The sequence below is a fragment of the Silurus meridionalis genome, chromosome 9, assembly GCF_014805685.1.
Source record: "Silurus meridionalis isolate SWU-2019-XX chromosome 9, ASM1480568v1, whole genome shotgun sequence".
Classification (NCBI taxonomy): Eukaryota; Metazoa; Chordata; class Actinopteri; order Siluriformes; family Siluridae; genus Silurus; species Silurus meridionalis.
In genome coordinates this window covers 2,150,752-2,166,106 of record NC_060892.1, presented here as the reverse complement: position 1 = coordinate 2,166,106, position 15,355 = coordinate 2,150,752, and the positions used below count along the sequence as shown (strand labels likewise).

The 15,355-nt window shown below is 40.4% G+C and overlaps 1 protein-coding gene across 2 annotated transcripts in view; it reads right to left on the bottom strand.

Moving 5' to 3' along the window:
* The window catches only part of si:ch211-126j24.1 (phosphofurin acidic cluster sorting protein 2), a 71,423-nt gene that overhangs the window by 29,029 nt on the left and 27,039 nt on the right, over positions 1 to 15,355 (bottom strand). For both annotated transcript variants that reach the window (XM_046857175.1, XM_046857176.1), the window contains exons 3-8: positions 7,109 to 7,198; positions 5,586 to 5,711; positions 4,472 to 4,634; positions 3,689 to 3,780; positions 2,148 to 2,231; positions 8 to 67 (exon numbers count right to left, since the gene is read on the bottom strand). In XM_046857175.1, coding sequence (XP_046713131.1) covers positions 8 to 67; positions 2,148 to 2,231; positions 3,689 to 3,780; positions 4,472 to 4,634; positions 5,586 to 5,711; positions 7,109 to 7,198 — 615 coding nt within the window. The remainder of the gene's footprint in view (positions 1 to 7; positions 68 to 2,147; positions 2,232 to 3,688; positions 3,781 to 4,471; positions 4,635 to 5,585; positions 5,712 to 7,108; positions 7,199 to 15,355) is intronic.

Here is a 15,355-nt window from a genome sequence, read left to right as displayed (position 1 = left end):
TGCTCACCTCATCTGTAACCTTGAACCTCTTCAGAAGGGCAACAAACTTCTGCTTGAAATTCGGTTGCTGGAGGAGGAAAAAGAAAAAATGCTTGGATTATTTGAAACACATTTAACACTAAATTATATCAACACACATCAAGCCGAAGCAATTTTATATATATATATATATATATATATATATATATATACAGTGAGGAAAATAAGTATTTGAACACTCTGCTATTTTGCAAGTTCTCCCACTTAGAAATCATGGAGGGTCTGAAATTGTCATCGTAGGTACATGTCCACTGTGAGAGACAAAATCCAGAAATCACAATATATGATTTTTAAACTATTTATTTGTATGATACAGCTGCAAATAAGTATTTGAACACCTGTCTATCAGCTAAAATTCTGACCCTCAAAGACCTGTTAGTCTGCCTTTAAAATGTCCACCTCCACTACATTTATTATCCTAAATTAGATGCACCTGTTTGAGGTCGTTAGCTGCATAAAGACACCTGTCCACCCCATACAATCAGTAAGAATCCAACTACTAACATGGCCAAGACCAAAGAGATGTCCAAAAACACTAGAGACAAAATTGTACACCTCCACAAGGCTGGAAAGGGCTACGGGGAAATTGCCAAGCAGCTTGGTGAAAAAAGGTCCACTGTTGGAGCAATCATTAGAAAATGGAAGAAGCTAAACATGACTGTCAATCTCCCTCGGACTGGGGCTCCATGCAAGATCTCACCTCATGGGGTCTCAATGATCCTAAGGAAGGTGAGAAATCAGCCCAGAACTACATGGGAGGAGCTGGTCAATGACCTGAAAAGAGCTGGGACCACCGTTTCCAAGGTTACTGTTGGTAATACACTAAGACGTCATGGTTTGAAATCATGCATGGCACGGAAGGTTCCCTGCTTAAACCAGCACATGTCCAGGCACGTCCTAAGTTTGCCAATGACCATTTGGATGATCCAGAGGAGTCATGGGAGAAAGTCATGTGGTCAGATGAGACCAAAATAGAACTTTTGGGTCATAATTCCTCTAAACATGTTTGGAGGAAGAAGAATGATGAGTACCATCCCAAGAACACATCCCTACTGTGAAGCATGGGGGTGGTAGCATGTATATATATATATATATATATATATATATATATATATATATATATATACAGTGGAACCTCAATACTCGTGACCTTGACACTTGTGACCTTGATAGTTGGCGACTTTTCATTTGGAGCCATGACTAACAGTAACTCGTGAAAAATCTGATAGTTGGCGAGAAGCTGCGAGCGACTCGAAAGTTCGAGCAACATAAAAAAATAAAAATCTTTTTTCAACTATTTTATTACTGTATTATTCATTTAAAGTAGTAAATAAAACATTTATGACAACTAATTCACAACTTTTGTTGAGTTTACAGAACAGTACATGAAAAAGGAGAGAGTCAAAACCTCGCTGTTTTTTGGTACTCGCGAGGGGTCATAGCACGTAACGAGAGGAACATCTTCCCAGAGGAGTGGAGCTCAGTATTTTAAGAGTAAACGAGGACTAAATGTGGAATGAGATGTCCAAAAAGCACATAATCTCACGTTTTCATGTCCACAAACTTTTGTCTATATAGTGCATTTCATATACATAAATATTTGTGAATAATATTGTATTAGCTCCTGCTGCGTTAGTGGTACAGTGTTTTTCACAGACCTTCTCAACAACCACAGTGAGCAAGCGGCCAGCTCCGACCTTCAACGAGGGACTGGAAGGCTCCGGTTTGTCTTCTTTAAAACAATCGTCTGTCATCTAAGCGTTTTTACCACTGTGACCAACTGGACCACAACCCCTGCCAACGAAACGCCACCGGAACTGATTTCCGCTACGAAACTGAACATTACAGCTCTGTTTGTGGTTCGATTCCTATTCTGTTGGTTCAGATGATATAAAAAAAAAAAACGGACCAGATTGTAAAACCAACATAAAAAAAAAGGACAGAAACGTTTACTTGCGCACTCATCGTCGTCGTCATGTCCGATATCTTTTATTGAAGTCCCTGTGACCTGTATTCATTCCACAATCGTTTGCTGGTGCTATGAGGTTACTAGAACGCAATAGCAGCTTGATGTGAAGATGCTCTGTTCTGGAGCCGAGTATACACACCCGAGTTATAGAGGTAGTTCGGATCATTTTCCGTCGGGTTTTCTTTGGCTTTCGCTGGACCTCGTCGTCCTCATCGTACAGGTCCTGGAACAGATTGTGTGGACCACGGTGGAAAATGTAGGTTTAGTTACATAAATATATATATATATATATATATATATATATATATATATATATATATATATATATATATATATATATATATATATAAAAAAGTCTGGATAAAAAACAACTAAAATCGAAAGCAGGAGAATAAACACATATATACACTATATGAACAAAAGTATTGGGACACTGGAACACAATTGTACAGGAGATCTCCATGATCATATACTTTACATGAGTTGGAAGATGTAGAAGATCTCCTGCTATAGAGCTCTGATCTCATCCCTACTAATTAAGATGAATGTGAACTCTGACTGCACCCCAGACCCCCTCACCCCACTTACATCAGGTATTTTACACCCTTGTGGCTGAATGAATCTTTGCAACATCTTGTGGAACTTATTATAAAGAGTGGATCTCAGGTGTCCACACACTTTTGTTCATGTAGTTTATTTGTCCAGTGACCTTCTGCTTTTATGGCCAAAGTGATACAGTGATTGTTAATTAGATCAGAGAAAGTAAATAAAAAAATAAATAAAAAAATTAGATAAAAAACATTTCCCTTTCTGATTTAATGTCTGGCACCAGACTCAGGCTTTGGTCAGCAAAATGATTTGCATAAATTAGGAATGTTAAAAAAATGTATTTCGATTGAAAAAATTGTGCAAGTTGGCATTTGTATCCCGCTGCATCGTTTTTAACATATTTGCATCGGTACAAAACTATTCATTTATATGCAATTATTAGTCGATGCGCTATACTTTTATTATTAAGTACGTGACCAATATGTGATATGTAGATATCGCTGCTACATGAACATGACGTATCACAACACAACTACGGAGACCGAGGCGTGTCCTGAGAGTCACATAGAATAGAGATTAACATGGCAGAGGCAGAGCTGTGACTTCCTGCAGACACAACAGAAAAAGAATGTCTGGTTTTATTTAATCTTTTTTTTTTATTGCACTACGAAGGCGTGTGTGTGTGCGTGTGTGTGTGTGTGTGTGTGTGTGTGTGTGTGTGTGTGTGTGTGTGTGTGTGTGAATAGGTCGTGCGTTAAAGGTCAGAAGGCACTTAAGGAAATTGCTGATTTGTTGTTTGTCTGAACCAAAGAAAGAACTTTCTGCACCATATTGAACTGCACAGAATCATATTTTCCCCATGAATCGCATTGTGTTGAATGGAAGTCGCACTGCAGCGCAATAAATCGAAATATCGAGGTGCAAATCTCATCTAATCCCTAACACATCCCTAATATAAATGCATTTAATTGGGTAAATTGCAGCAGGGGACCTGCTACAGAACATACAACACTAGCAGTTGAATTGGATCCATTGTTGAATCTTTGATTCTGGTTGGTTCTGACCCTTCCGGCTTGAACGCATCGCTCTGAAAGACTGTAATGATGAGAAACGACGACAGACGACTCTTACTTGGGCCTGAACTGCATCATCACTGGCCTCCTGCTCTGACGAGTAGCTGTCGTCGTCATCTTCTGAATAGTTATCCATATCTGGAGATCGATCTGGAAGGGAAGCGTGAGAGGTTAAAAACGTCCTCGTTACAGGCCGAACCCTGCGCTCCGTTATATTATTCTCTCCTTGTAAAAACGTCTTAAATGTTTATAATGCACGCGGTTGTTGAGGCGGATCGGCTGCGGCGACATCGCTCGTGATGTACTCCAGCTGGATGGAGAAGAGGAAGACCTCTCCGAGGGGCCTCTCTGGCGCCTTAATGCACACTTACTATAAATGCTCCGCTGGGCTCAGTTGTTTATGTAACGAACGGTTTACAACAACGCCACGTAACTCACACACTAATGGACGATCCGATCGAAAGTGAACTGCACCCGCAGGGCTTTAATACACTCCGGGTTTTCCCAGTGATTCACTGTAGTTCTGTCATTTGAGTACATTTGTATGAATAGAAACGCAGAGATTTGTTCTGTTCCCATCATATTATGACTAAAGACAGTAGACAGTGGATGGCCAAAAGTTTGTGGACACCTTGAGCATTTGAGCATCACAATCCACATATAGTCCACATTTACTCATAATTACCTCCACTCTTTTGGCAAGATGAATATGTGTATATGTGTGTGTGTGTGTGTGTGTGTGTGTGTGTGTGTGTGTGAAATATATGTGTAATATATGTACAAGTATCTGATATATATTTCTATATCTGTGAGATCAGATTTCAGTATGGGTTCTGCTCACCTGAAGCTTTGACCTTTGCCCCTGGCTGTCCGCTGCCGTCCTCGGGGTCAATTGGCTGACTGGACAGAGAGTACACGCTCAACTCCGCCGCACGTACAGGGGCTTCCTTCACGTTGCTATGGAGACCCAGAATCTGTCCTCCGTCTGTTGGGTGCTGCATCACCTAACGAGTGATGGAAAAAAACATAACACGAGCGCATCAAACACACACACACACACATATACACACACACACACACACACACACACACACACTTTATGTACTGTAACTAGTTAACTATGCAGGATTCTTCTGCGCCTTCCAGCGAATGACAACCTTTGAAAAAGATCTTGCATGGCTTCGTGAGTCGTCTTCATACATTTTCAGTTCTTTTTTTGTTTATCTGTCGATCACGGGTGAGAAAATACGGTACGTTGGAGACGACGGCCGCTCTGTCGTCCAGACGGGAGCCTTTGGCAGAGCGGCGTTGGGAACTTTCGGGGGCACGGCTGCCGAAACTAATTGCAGGTATTTGAAGAGACGCCAGGAGGCTTCATAGATGGTGTGAGTGTGCCCACGCTCTCACATCATGGTGCATAAACACACACACACACACACACACACACACACACACACACACACTTCTAAATGCCAGGCTGGTGTCGTGAAATCCATAGAGGCCGCTCTACACATTATTAACCTGGGCAGGAAACGTTTCTTTTCTAACCGAGATGGCGCCCTCTAGGGTCAAAAGTTTGAGGACACCCGAGCATAAGATTTCTATGTGCCTTTCTAGACATCCCATTCCACACTGAGTCTCCATGGGCTCTTATAATAAGCTCCACTTTTCTAAATAGATGTTCCACTAGATTTTGTGGAGATTTCTGGAGGTTCACTGCACCATAGGGTTGTTAAAGTGAGGTACTGATGTAGGTGAGGTGAGGAGGCCTGCAGTGCTTATCATGCTCAATAGGGATAAAGCTCTATAGCAGGAGATCTTCTACATCTTCCAACACATGAAAAAAATATCTTCATGGAGCTGGCTGCAGGGGTGCATCCACAAAGAGCCACATGCGGCTGGAAAAGGCGGGTGTCCCAATACTTTTGACCATACATCTATGGTTTTATTCCCACCTCGGCCATGTCGATAACGCCCACAGCGAGGGTCTTGTATCCCAGGATGGTCCGATTCTTATACCGCTTTCTCCTCTGGAGCATTATCTGCAAGCGGTTAACATCTCTCTTCAGGAAGTGGGGATACTGCAAGATAGAGAGAGAGAGAAAGAGAGAGAGAGAGAGAGAGAGAGAGAGAGAGAGAGAGAGAGAGAGAGAGAAAATAAAACTCAATTAGGTGTCTGAGGGAAAGAGAGAAAAGTGTAGTGGTACTATTACACAATATGACATCATTCAGGTTTGAAACACTGGAACACTGGCGCGTCTCGGTTCCCGCAAGAATTCTCACTCAATCAGACACACACACACACACACACATTCCCAATGTTACGTCTGATCAGTGTACACTCACGGAAATAGGAGGAGCACCTGTACACCTGCTCGCTGCTGCGATTATCCAACCCAATCGGACAATCATCAGAACATCTCGATTAATGTTCAGCAAAAGACTACTGAAGATTGAATAAAAAAATTAACTCAAGCCAATTTTTTTCAATTATCGGTCCGATTTCAGAGTCTGATTCCACTGTAGGATTACATTTCTGTTCTTGTCTGGCAGGAGAGGAAGCAGGTCTTCTAGTCGGTGTGTGATGTTCTTTAGCTCACCAAAGTGCTCAAATAAAGAAACCTTCCTGTCTGCGCATTCCAGGGTGGTCTGGTCCTCCGAACTCACACATTTCTTTTCTATTTCACACCATCTCGATGTGAACTCTCGAGACATGAAAATCCGTCTGGCACCCAACAACCAGATCACAGTCCATAAGCTCATTTTTTTCCTCCGATGTTTAATGAACATCGTTGCAGCTCTGGGCTGGTCGCTTCTTTTTGACCATCTCATTCCACATTTAGTCTCCATTTGCTCAATATCTTCCACTCTTCTGGGAAGATGTTCCACTAGATTTTGTGGAGATTTGTGAAGACCCATTCAGCCACAAGGTGAGGAAGGTGAGGAGGCCTGGGGTGCAGTCAGAGTTCACATTCATCCTGTTCATTAGGGTGGAGATCAGAGCTCCACAGCAGGAGATCTTCCACTCCGACCCATATCTTCATGGAGCTGGCTTTGTGCACAGTGGCACTGTCATGCTGGAACAGCTTTGGATCTCCTAGTTGGGGTGAATTGAAAATCTCATGCTACCACATCTTACAGTTGTGTGCCTCCAAATTTGTGGTAACAGTTTGTGGAAGAACCACATATGTGTGGAAAAGTCAATTATTTCAATACCTTTCTCAATTATAGAGTAAAGATCTGCAGTAATACATAAACATTACACTTTCAGAAACTTCAAGAAGTATCTTGGTAAGTACCATGAAAGCTGAGTTAAGTATCATTTTAAGAGTAACTGAACCACAGATGTACCTTTAAAGCTCCACTATGAAAGCTCATTGAAGCGACACCACGTACGCAATAAACAATGCATAAAAGATGAACACTGAAAGCTTGTGGGTAACATCTCAAAATCAAACCAAAAACGATGTAAATCTACCTGTAGGGAAAAAGTGAGCTCCAGGTCCGTCTCCATCAGTCCACTGGGAGGGAGCATGTACTCATTGGATCTCAAGATACGTTTGGATCCCTGGGGAAACAAATGTGAAGCAGATTTCTTAAAAAAAAAAAAAACATGACAAAAAAACAAAAGTGAAAGAGAAAATCTTGGGCCTCAACTGTTCAGGAAATTCCCAATACACTGACCTGCTTTCAGAATATTACATTACACCAAATAAAGACAATAAAGCAGGGGTCCCCAAACTACGGCCCACCCCCCCACATCTGTATAATAAAGGGGGTTTTCAAACTAAAATGTCCCTCAATTATTAATAGAGGTCGAGGCATCGATTAATTGATTGCTGGAACTATCAGCTATCTACAAAAATCAATACCGATAGTTTTTCCGGCTTCCGGTCCGCTGTCATTACGAGAGCGGCCTCTAGAGGCGAATCACTGTTTGCTGTTTGTTTTTGCACGCGACACGGCACGCTGCACGGAGAGTGCTACATTTAATTTAATGTAATAATTATATAATTTTACTTATTAATAAATATATAATTATATTTATTTCATTTAGCACAGTTTCATGATTCAGTACATTTTTTTTTTTTCGACCTCTAGTTATTGACGTAGCCTAATTTTTTGTTAGATTCACCCACCAACCGTATGCATAAGTAAGTAAATGTTTTGATTTCAAAAGCACTGAGTATAATGTATAAAGTATAAATCAACTGCACTTAAAAACCCATAACTTCGTTCGAAACCTGTCCGACAATCGCTTTTCCCCCGAGCCGTTGTTGCAGTAATTGAAAGAAATGAAACATCCACGGGCTGCTAATATAAAAAGTAAATAAGCTGATGGAGCGTTTGTGCTCTGAGCTGTTGAGCTTTGAGGGTCTCTGCTAGCTGAACCCCAGCTGCTTTGGCATCTGTCTAAGCCACCAGCTGGCGTGCGAAAGATACGGAAGGGACGCGGCGGCAGGGCTGATACGCCGTCGTTGCTAAACGAGCAGGACTTTTGCTTCACGTGAAATGCACATCGGACCGAACTGCTTTTTGCAAATATTTGGTGCAGTTATGAGGGTTGGAATGGAGCCAGAGTAACGTATTCCCCGAGGCCTGAGTGGTGTTCGGACGTTTCTTACTCCCGGGTTGCGTTCTTCAGGACCGACATTCATGTTCCCGGAATCTGGCAGAGCATTTCGGGGGTCACGGCTCCAACATGTTCCTTTGACAAATGGAACAACCGATGTTTTTACATTCCACATTCTTTCTAGTTCCTATTTCAGACTTGGAATTTCTCCAGCGTCTAGGATTTCCTCCTTTGGATGAAATTGGATTGCCAGATCCTCTCTCATTACTGAATCTGCTTCGTTTTAGTCCTTTAACTCTTTCTTTTTCTGGCTCTGGAGATCCCACAGGAGATTTTCAGCACTTTCTGTAGTCCTGGCAACACTTCTAAAAGTAAAGTTGTATACCATCCCTCCAACGAATTTTCTCAAACTTCCCATCTTGATTTTTATACAAGCTGCTAGATGTATTAGTGCTGGATTTTCTCAAGGGTTTCTCTTCCTACTTCTTTTCACTCTGATTCGTTTGAGCTAGCATTGTTTGCACTAACCTTTTAATCTCGTCCGGTCCATCCGCTGGTGGGGCTTCCTCATATTTGCTATCTACTGGTGGTGCATTCCACTAAGGTTTTATCTACCATGACACCTCCTCTGTTACCATGTTATCCACATTCCCTATCTGTCTCAAGCTTTCTCTTAGAAGCACAGGCTTCAAAGCCATTGTTGTAAAGTGGATTTGACACTTCTTAACACTCACGGGGTGCTGGATGTGAAAGTAGAAGAAGCTTCTTATATCAGCAGCCATGTCTGATATTCAAGGGTTGGGATAAAGAGTTCAAAGCGTAGAGCTGACACGTTATTTCTTAGGTTTCCAAGTGGTTTTGTGCTGTAATAAGAACTACCAATGCTGTTGGAGGTTGTTCGAGTCTGCTGGTGATGAACACCAAGCTGCCACTGTGGGGCAAATTTAAGCTGTTAAAATACACCCTCTCAGCTCCATCATACACCGCAAGCACTCCGAATCGAATATCTAGCCATTAAAATCTTACTGATATTATATTAAGAATAAAAAATACTTTGCAAAAGCAGATTGTGTAAGATTATTATGATTGTTTTAAGTTTATTTATCCTTTTCTTTTCCCTAAAACGTGTGTTATTTGAATGTAAATTAAGCTTAATTGCTATCAAAGACTTAAAATGCATCTTTTAAACTTTAATTTAGCTGTAATAACTGGTTTTAAGGTTTTGCCCAGTGAAAAAAAATGCTGAATAATCACACTTAGGACTTCCAAATGGTGCCAAATGCTTGTTTTATGTCAACACCAACACATTTATTTACAGCCTCTTATACATTATACAGTCTATAGATTATTTTTTGGAAATTTGTTCTTTATACAAAGTACTTAAGGCTTTTTATGACAGTAAGTTTTTCTGTAGTTGTATTTCAGTGTTGAAGATATTTCAGTGTTCAGTAACGACAAAATACATTCATACATGTTTTATAATGCAATAAGTTTAAGGATTTTGAGAAGCAGCAAGTCATATGAAAAGTCTTCATTGGAATAAATAATTGTTGACAATAAGCATGTATGATTTCAATATTGATATCGATTTGAATCTTGTTTTTAGTTAAAATTTGGTAGCTCTGGTTTTAAGATCGTTCCACACAAACTAAGAAAAGCAAATCATGTATTTGAGTTAAAGATCCATTCACTAAAATGTGACTCCAGTAAAAGTAAAAGTGTCCCTTTAAACTTTCACTTGAGTAAAAGTACAAAAGTTTTTGCCTTTAAATGTACTTAAGTATCCAAAGTACTGATTTATTATAACTATAATGTTCCTGTTATCATTTTTATCACGATTCTTTACTTAATCACCTCAGTTTATGTGAAAAGACTCAAATGTGACTCTCAGCACACTGATTGATTTCTATTACAATGATCATGAACACAAAACCTTTTCAACTACTTCAAAGTACTACAAATTCAATTCAAATTCAAATTCAAATAATCCCACGTGTGTTGTGGTGAGTTCGAGTCTGGAGTTTCTTCATCATTTATTCCTCTCTAAATGTTCTGCTTGATGTTGAACTGACGCTGAACTGTATGTTGGTGATCAGTAGATGCATCAAGCGCCAATCAGAACGAGTTTAACCTGTTAGCCTTCGCCACAGCGTTTGGGACTCACGGCTGAAAATGCCCTACCTTTTTAATGTTAACAGTTCCTGATAAGAATGTGCTACATACACAATTTAAATATCTTTAACAAGAGCTTTACTGTCTATTATTCAAAGTTGATATTGCTCAAACAGATAATAAGTTATAGAAAGTTATATATGAAGTACCGTAAATAGAAATTTCCTGAACTTTCATTCTTTCTATATAAATACATAAAATCAGTAATGTATAAAATCGTATAAAACTGTAAAGGGAGATATATTGTCACTTACAGATGTGAAATAGGGTTAGATTTTCCATCCCCATGCAGATCTCTGAGTCTCTGTTGTTACTCCGCCCACAAGAATATTTTCCACATCGCTGCTTTGTGCAAATCTCAGATAAAACTGCTTTTTTGATTGTCCTTTTTTTTTTTTGGTAAACAAAGTCCAGTTAGCACAAGCTAGAAACAGCTGTTTGTGCAGAACTGAGAGCTTCATCACTTCCTGGTCTGTCACTGTGAATGTGCTGCTTTGACCACTAAAAGTTTCTAAAGAGTAATAAAACTAAGACTCGCCCACGTGAGGAATAAAATCCGTTAAAATCCTGCACTTATTGGCTACATTTTCCATCAGTCATTTTGTTTCCATAATGCTACTGGCTGGAAATAAAAAGGTTGGAAATGATAGGTGGTGATGATAAAAGTCACCTGGACGCCTGCCTATGGATTGTAGACTCAAACCTGTGATTCCGCAGCTTTGACTGTGTTTTTGTTGTTGTTTTTTGTCTCATTTGTTATGTAACACTAAATTCTACCAGTATATTTACCAGCAAGATGTCATTTTTTATGCGAAAATTTGTTCGAAATATATACACACAAACACCAGCCGAACTTCTGTGACGTAAACAAAAGAATAACCATCAAAATTACAACAATATTGTTCGGTTGGAGAAGAAATGCTTTACGGCATGTTGTTCACTGGACCCTCGTCTTTCCCAATAAACCGGGATCAGCAGCAGTGGATGTGTTTGTGACTCGTTATTACAATAATAATGTGATTATAGTGCATTTTTTTTATGCATGTTGTTGTTGTGTACTGCTTACACACATTCAGCAAATACATTCGTTATACGTTTTACGTTGAAAAACAGAGATCTGAAATCGCTGCTTGAGGCTCAGAGCTTTAGAATGATGTACAGTTTGTAATTTTTACTCTTCTCCCTTTCTATTTAATCCATTGTTAAACATTAACACCTGAAAACACTGGGATATCGGTTGCACTGGAGCGGCGCTGAAGGCTAAGAGGTTAAAACGGAGCGTGTGCTCGATCCTGATTGGTGGATGGTGAAGTTTTTATCCTCGTAAAGAAAAAGAAACGACTGATTTTACAAAATGTATTTGGGTAAAAAGTTAAATATTCAATTTTGAAATGTAGTAAAGTTCAAATAAATGTCTCCCCAAATTAAAACACTTTAGTAAAGTACAAATACGCGAAAAAGCTACTTAAGTACAGTAACGAATTATATTTACTTCATTACTGTCAACTACTGTTTTGAAGAAATCTTATCACATGTAATTATTTTGCACTTGCAGATAATTTGACATGTTTCCAGTCTGTGTTTTCTGAAATCGCGCATTTATTTCTTCGATTTGAACAATAGTTTTTTTTGCAGTGGAAAGGACCGAGGAATGACACGTGACCAGAAAAATCACGGGATTGTGATTGTAATGAAACTCCCTCTCCTTGTATTCTCAGCAGCTCCACGCCATAAGACTGTAGAAATATCCGAGGTGCTTCGCTCCAAACAAACACGCGTTCGATGCTTTTGTGATGCATGAAAAAAAAAAACAAATTCGCCAAAGCCGTCTCGTGATCGTCTTGGAATAGTGAAGTCTCTAATCTCTAGTTGTCACGGCTGCTCATCAGGGATAAATGCACACCGTTCACCTTGACTGTTGATTTCTGTAAAGCTGCTTTGAGATGATGTCTGCTGTGAAAAGCGCAATACAAATAAACTTGACTTGACTTGACTAATATAGTAAGCGCCGTTGTTTTATTAGTTTGAGGATCTGCCAGAACCAGACGAACTCGATGGATTTTTTTTTTCATTTTGGATCTGATATAAATCATATATAATTTCATGGAAAGAAAAAAAAAAGAAACAGAACCCAACGGGGAAAAAAAAAGACAGCATATTTGCGGCGACTTATAAAGACATAGACTTTGTGCAAGTCAGCGAAATGCGTTCGGTCTAAAGTTAATAAAACAAAGGCAGGAAAGCATTATGGCTGATAAAAACAGCTTAAGTCTTCATAACAAGCTCCCATCTTGTTTTCGTTTCCTTCCCGAAACGGTCTTTGGGAACCGCACAATGAATCGATCCGGTGTTCACGATGCAGTAAAGCACTTAAAGATCTTGTTTTTCATCGTCACGGTCCACAAAGGAGAAAACTTAAAGAGACAAGATGAGAAATGAAGGGAAGGACAGACCAGAGGGAGACTGAAGAATGACTCTGAACCATAAATATTCACACACACACACACACACACACACACACACACACACACACACACTCTATCCATAACGGACATGATGAAAAGCTCTCAACGATCCAGCCTTCAGGGAAAGTGCTTCCCAGCTAACACTCTCCGAGCATGAGTGGAGATAAATCGGATGAGTGTTTTTCTCTGCGTCATGGGGCCTTTGGCAGAACCACAGCAGATTCTGAAAATCTCAGGTTCTTTTTCACATTTATCAGCTCGTCCAATCTGCTGACTCTGCTGGTTGATCGTTTCGCTGAGGTCAGCACAACTTGATTTGGTGCACACAAAAAAAAAAACACTGGATTTTCTCAGTCAGGCCGATAGACAAGACACTTTTTTTTTTTTTTTTTTTTTGCGAAGGCTTTACTGCCAGTAATCTCTTATTTCCTTCTCTGAGGCAGATTAAGTGCTTGGAAAGCTCCACTTCCATCTCCTGCGTGACCTTCGCTGAACTTGTGGAGAGGAAGGCGAGTTCTCTCAATCTCTCGATCTCGAAAAGCGACACGCTTAATTTCGATGGCGAACGTTTTGCTTTCATTTTAACGTGTGAAAAACAGAGTGCATCAGATTCAGCTTTGATAAGTAGTAGGTGTAACCCTGAATAGTCGAAGATTTGATGAATTGATAGGAAGAGCCTGATTCGTCTACCGATCCCACAATCGCATCTTGTTATGAAACGAGGATTGTGCCATTTTGGTTATATGGGGGTGTTCAATGTCTCGGTCGAGTTAAACATGCTCCTGAGGTTCCATTGACCACTGTTCCTGCCCATCTTCCCTCCGCGGATCTTCCCACTTAGTCCAGGTCTGCCTCTGAAAAGTGTTCTCTTCGATTGGAGGCGACTCTGTGCAGCTTGGGATGGTTTCTCATCAACACCTTGGGTGGTTCCATGAAATTCCGGAGTAAGAACGGGAGCTTTGAGGATGGATTTGGACTGTAGTTAATGTCAACAGTCTCCTACACTGGCTCAGGACTACAGTTCCCTTCTGATCACCATCACTTCACCTCAACATCGTTTATCTGCAATAAATGGACATTCGGTGCAACCTAGATGAAGATTGAGTCTGGTTCCTCTCAAGGTTTCTTCCTTATGCATCTCAGGGAGTTTTTCCTTCACCACAGTCGCCACCGGCTCGCTCATCAGGGACAAACTTACAATTTTACATTTTCTTCTATATCTTTGTTTGATGTTCTGTACATCGTGGGTTTCAAATGTTATGAGAAATCGCACAATTTACAATAATGGCATATGGACATACGTACAGTACAGACCAAAAGTTTGGACACACCTTCTCATTCAAAGAGTTTTCTTTATTTTCATGACTATGAAAATTGTAGAGTCACACTGAAGGCATCAAGGGCTATTTGACCAAGAAGGAGAGTGATAGGGTGCTGCGCCAGATGACCTGGCCTCCACAGTCACCGGACCTGAACCCAATCGAGATGGTTTAGGGGTGAGCTGGACCACAGAGTGAAGGCAAAAGGGCCAACAAGTGCCAAGCATCTCTCGGGGAACTCCTTCAAGACAGTTGGAAGACCATTTCAGGTGACTACCTCTTGAAGCTCATCAAGAGAATGCCAAGAGTGTGCAAAGCAGTAATCAAAGCAAAAGGTGGCTACTTTGAAGAACCTAGAATATGACATTTTCCAGTTGTTTCACACTTTTTTGTTATGTATATAATTCCATATATAATTCCACATGTGTTAATTCATAGTTTGATGCCTTCAGTGTGAATCTACAATTTTCATAGTGATGAAAATAAAGAAAACTCTTTGAATGAGAAGGTGTGTCCAAACTTTTGGTCTGTACTGTAGATGCCTCCTTATCTGGGGAGGTGGTAGCTCAGTGGATAAGACTTTGATCAGAAGGTCACAAGTTCATTCTCCATAGCGACTTACAATTATTGCATTCATGCAGCTGAGAAGTTGAGGGTTAAAGGCCTTGCTTAAGGGCCCACCAGTGGTCAATTAGTGAATTAGTGGTGGTGGGATATGAAATTCAGGACCTTCTGATCAGAAGTCCAATTTCTTAACCATGTGTACTGACTTACGGTATTTGGCAGACGCCCTTCTCCAAAGCGACTTACAATTATCGCAATCATACAACTGAGTAGTTGAGGGTTAAGGTCCTTGCTCAAGGGCCCAGCAGTGGGAACTTAGTGATTTAAACTTTAACCATTTTTGGAACAAAATTGCTTTTGAACCTTCAGCACTGAGTGTTCATCTGCTGTTATAATAAGCTCCACTCTCCTGGAAAGATGTTCCACTAGATTTTGTGGAGATCTGTGAAGATTTATTCAGCCACAAGGGGTGTTAATAAAGTCAGACGCTAATGTAGGTGAGAAAGTGAGGAGGCCTGGGGTGCAGTCAGCGTTCACGTTCATCCTGTTCCATCATCCAGGGTTGGAGCTCTGTAGAAGGAGATCTTTCATTCCAACCCAACCAATATCTCCATAGACCATCGTCATGCTGG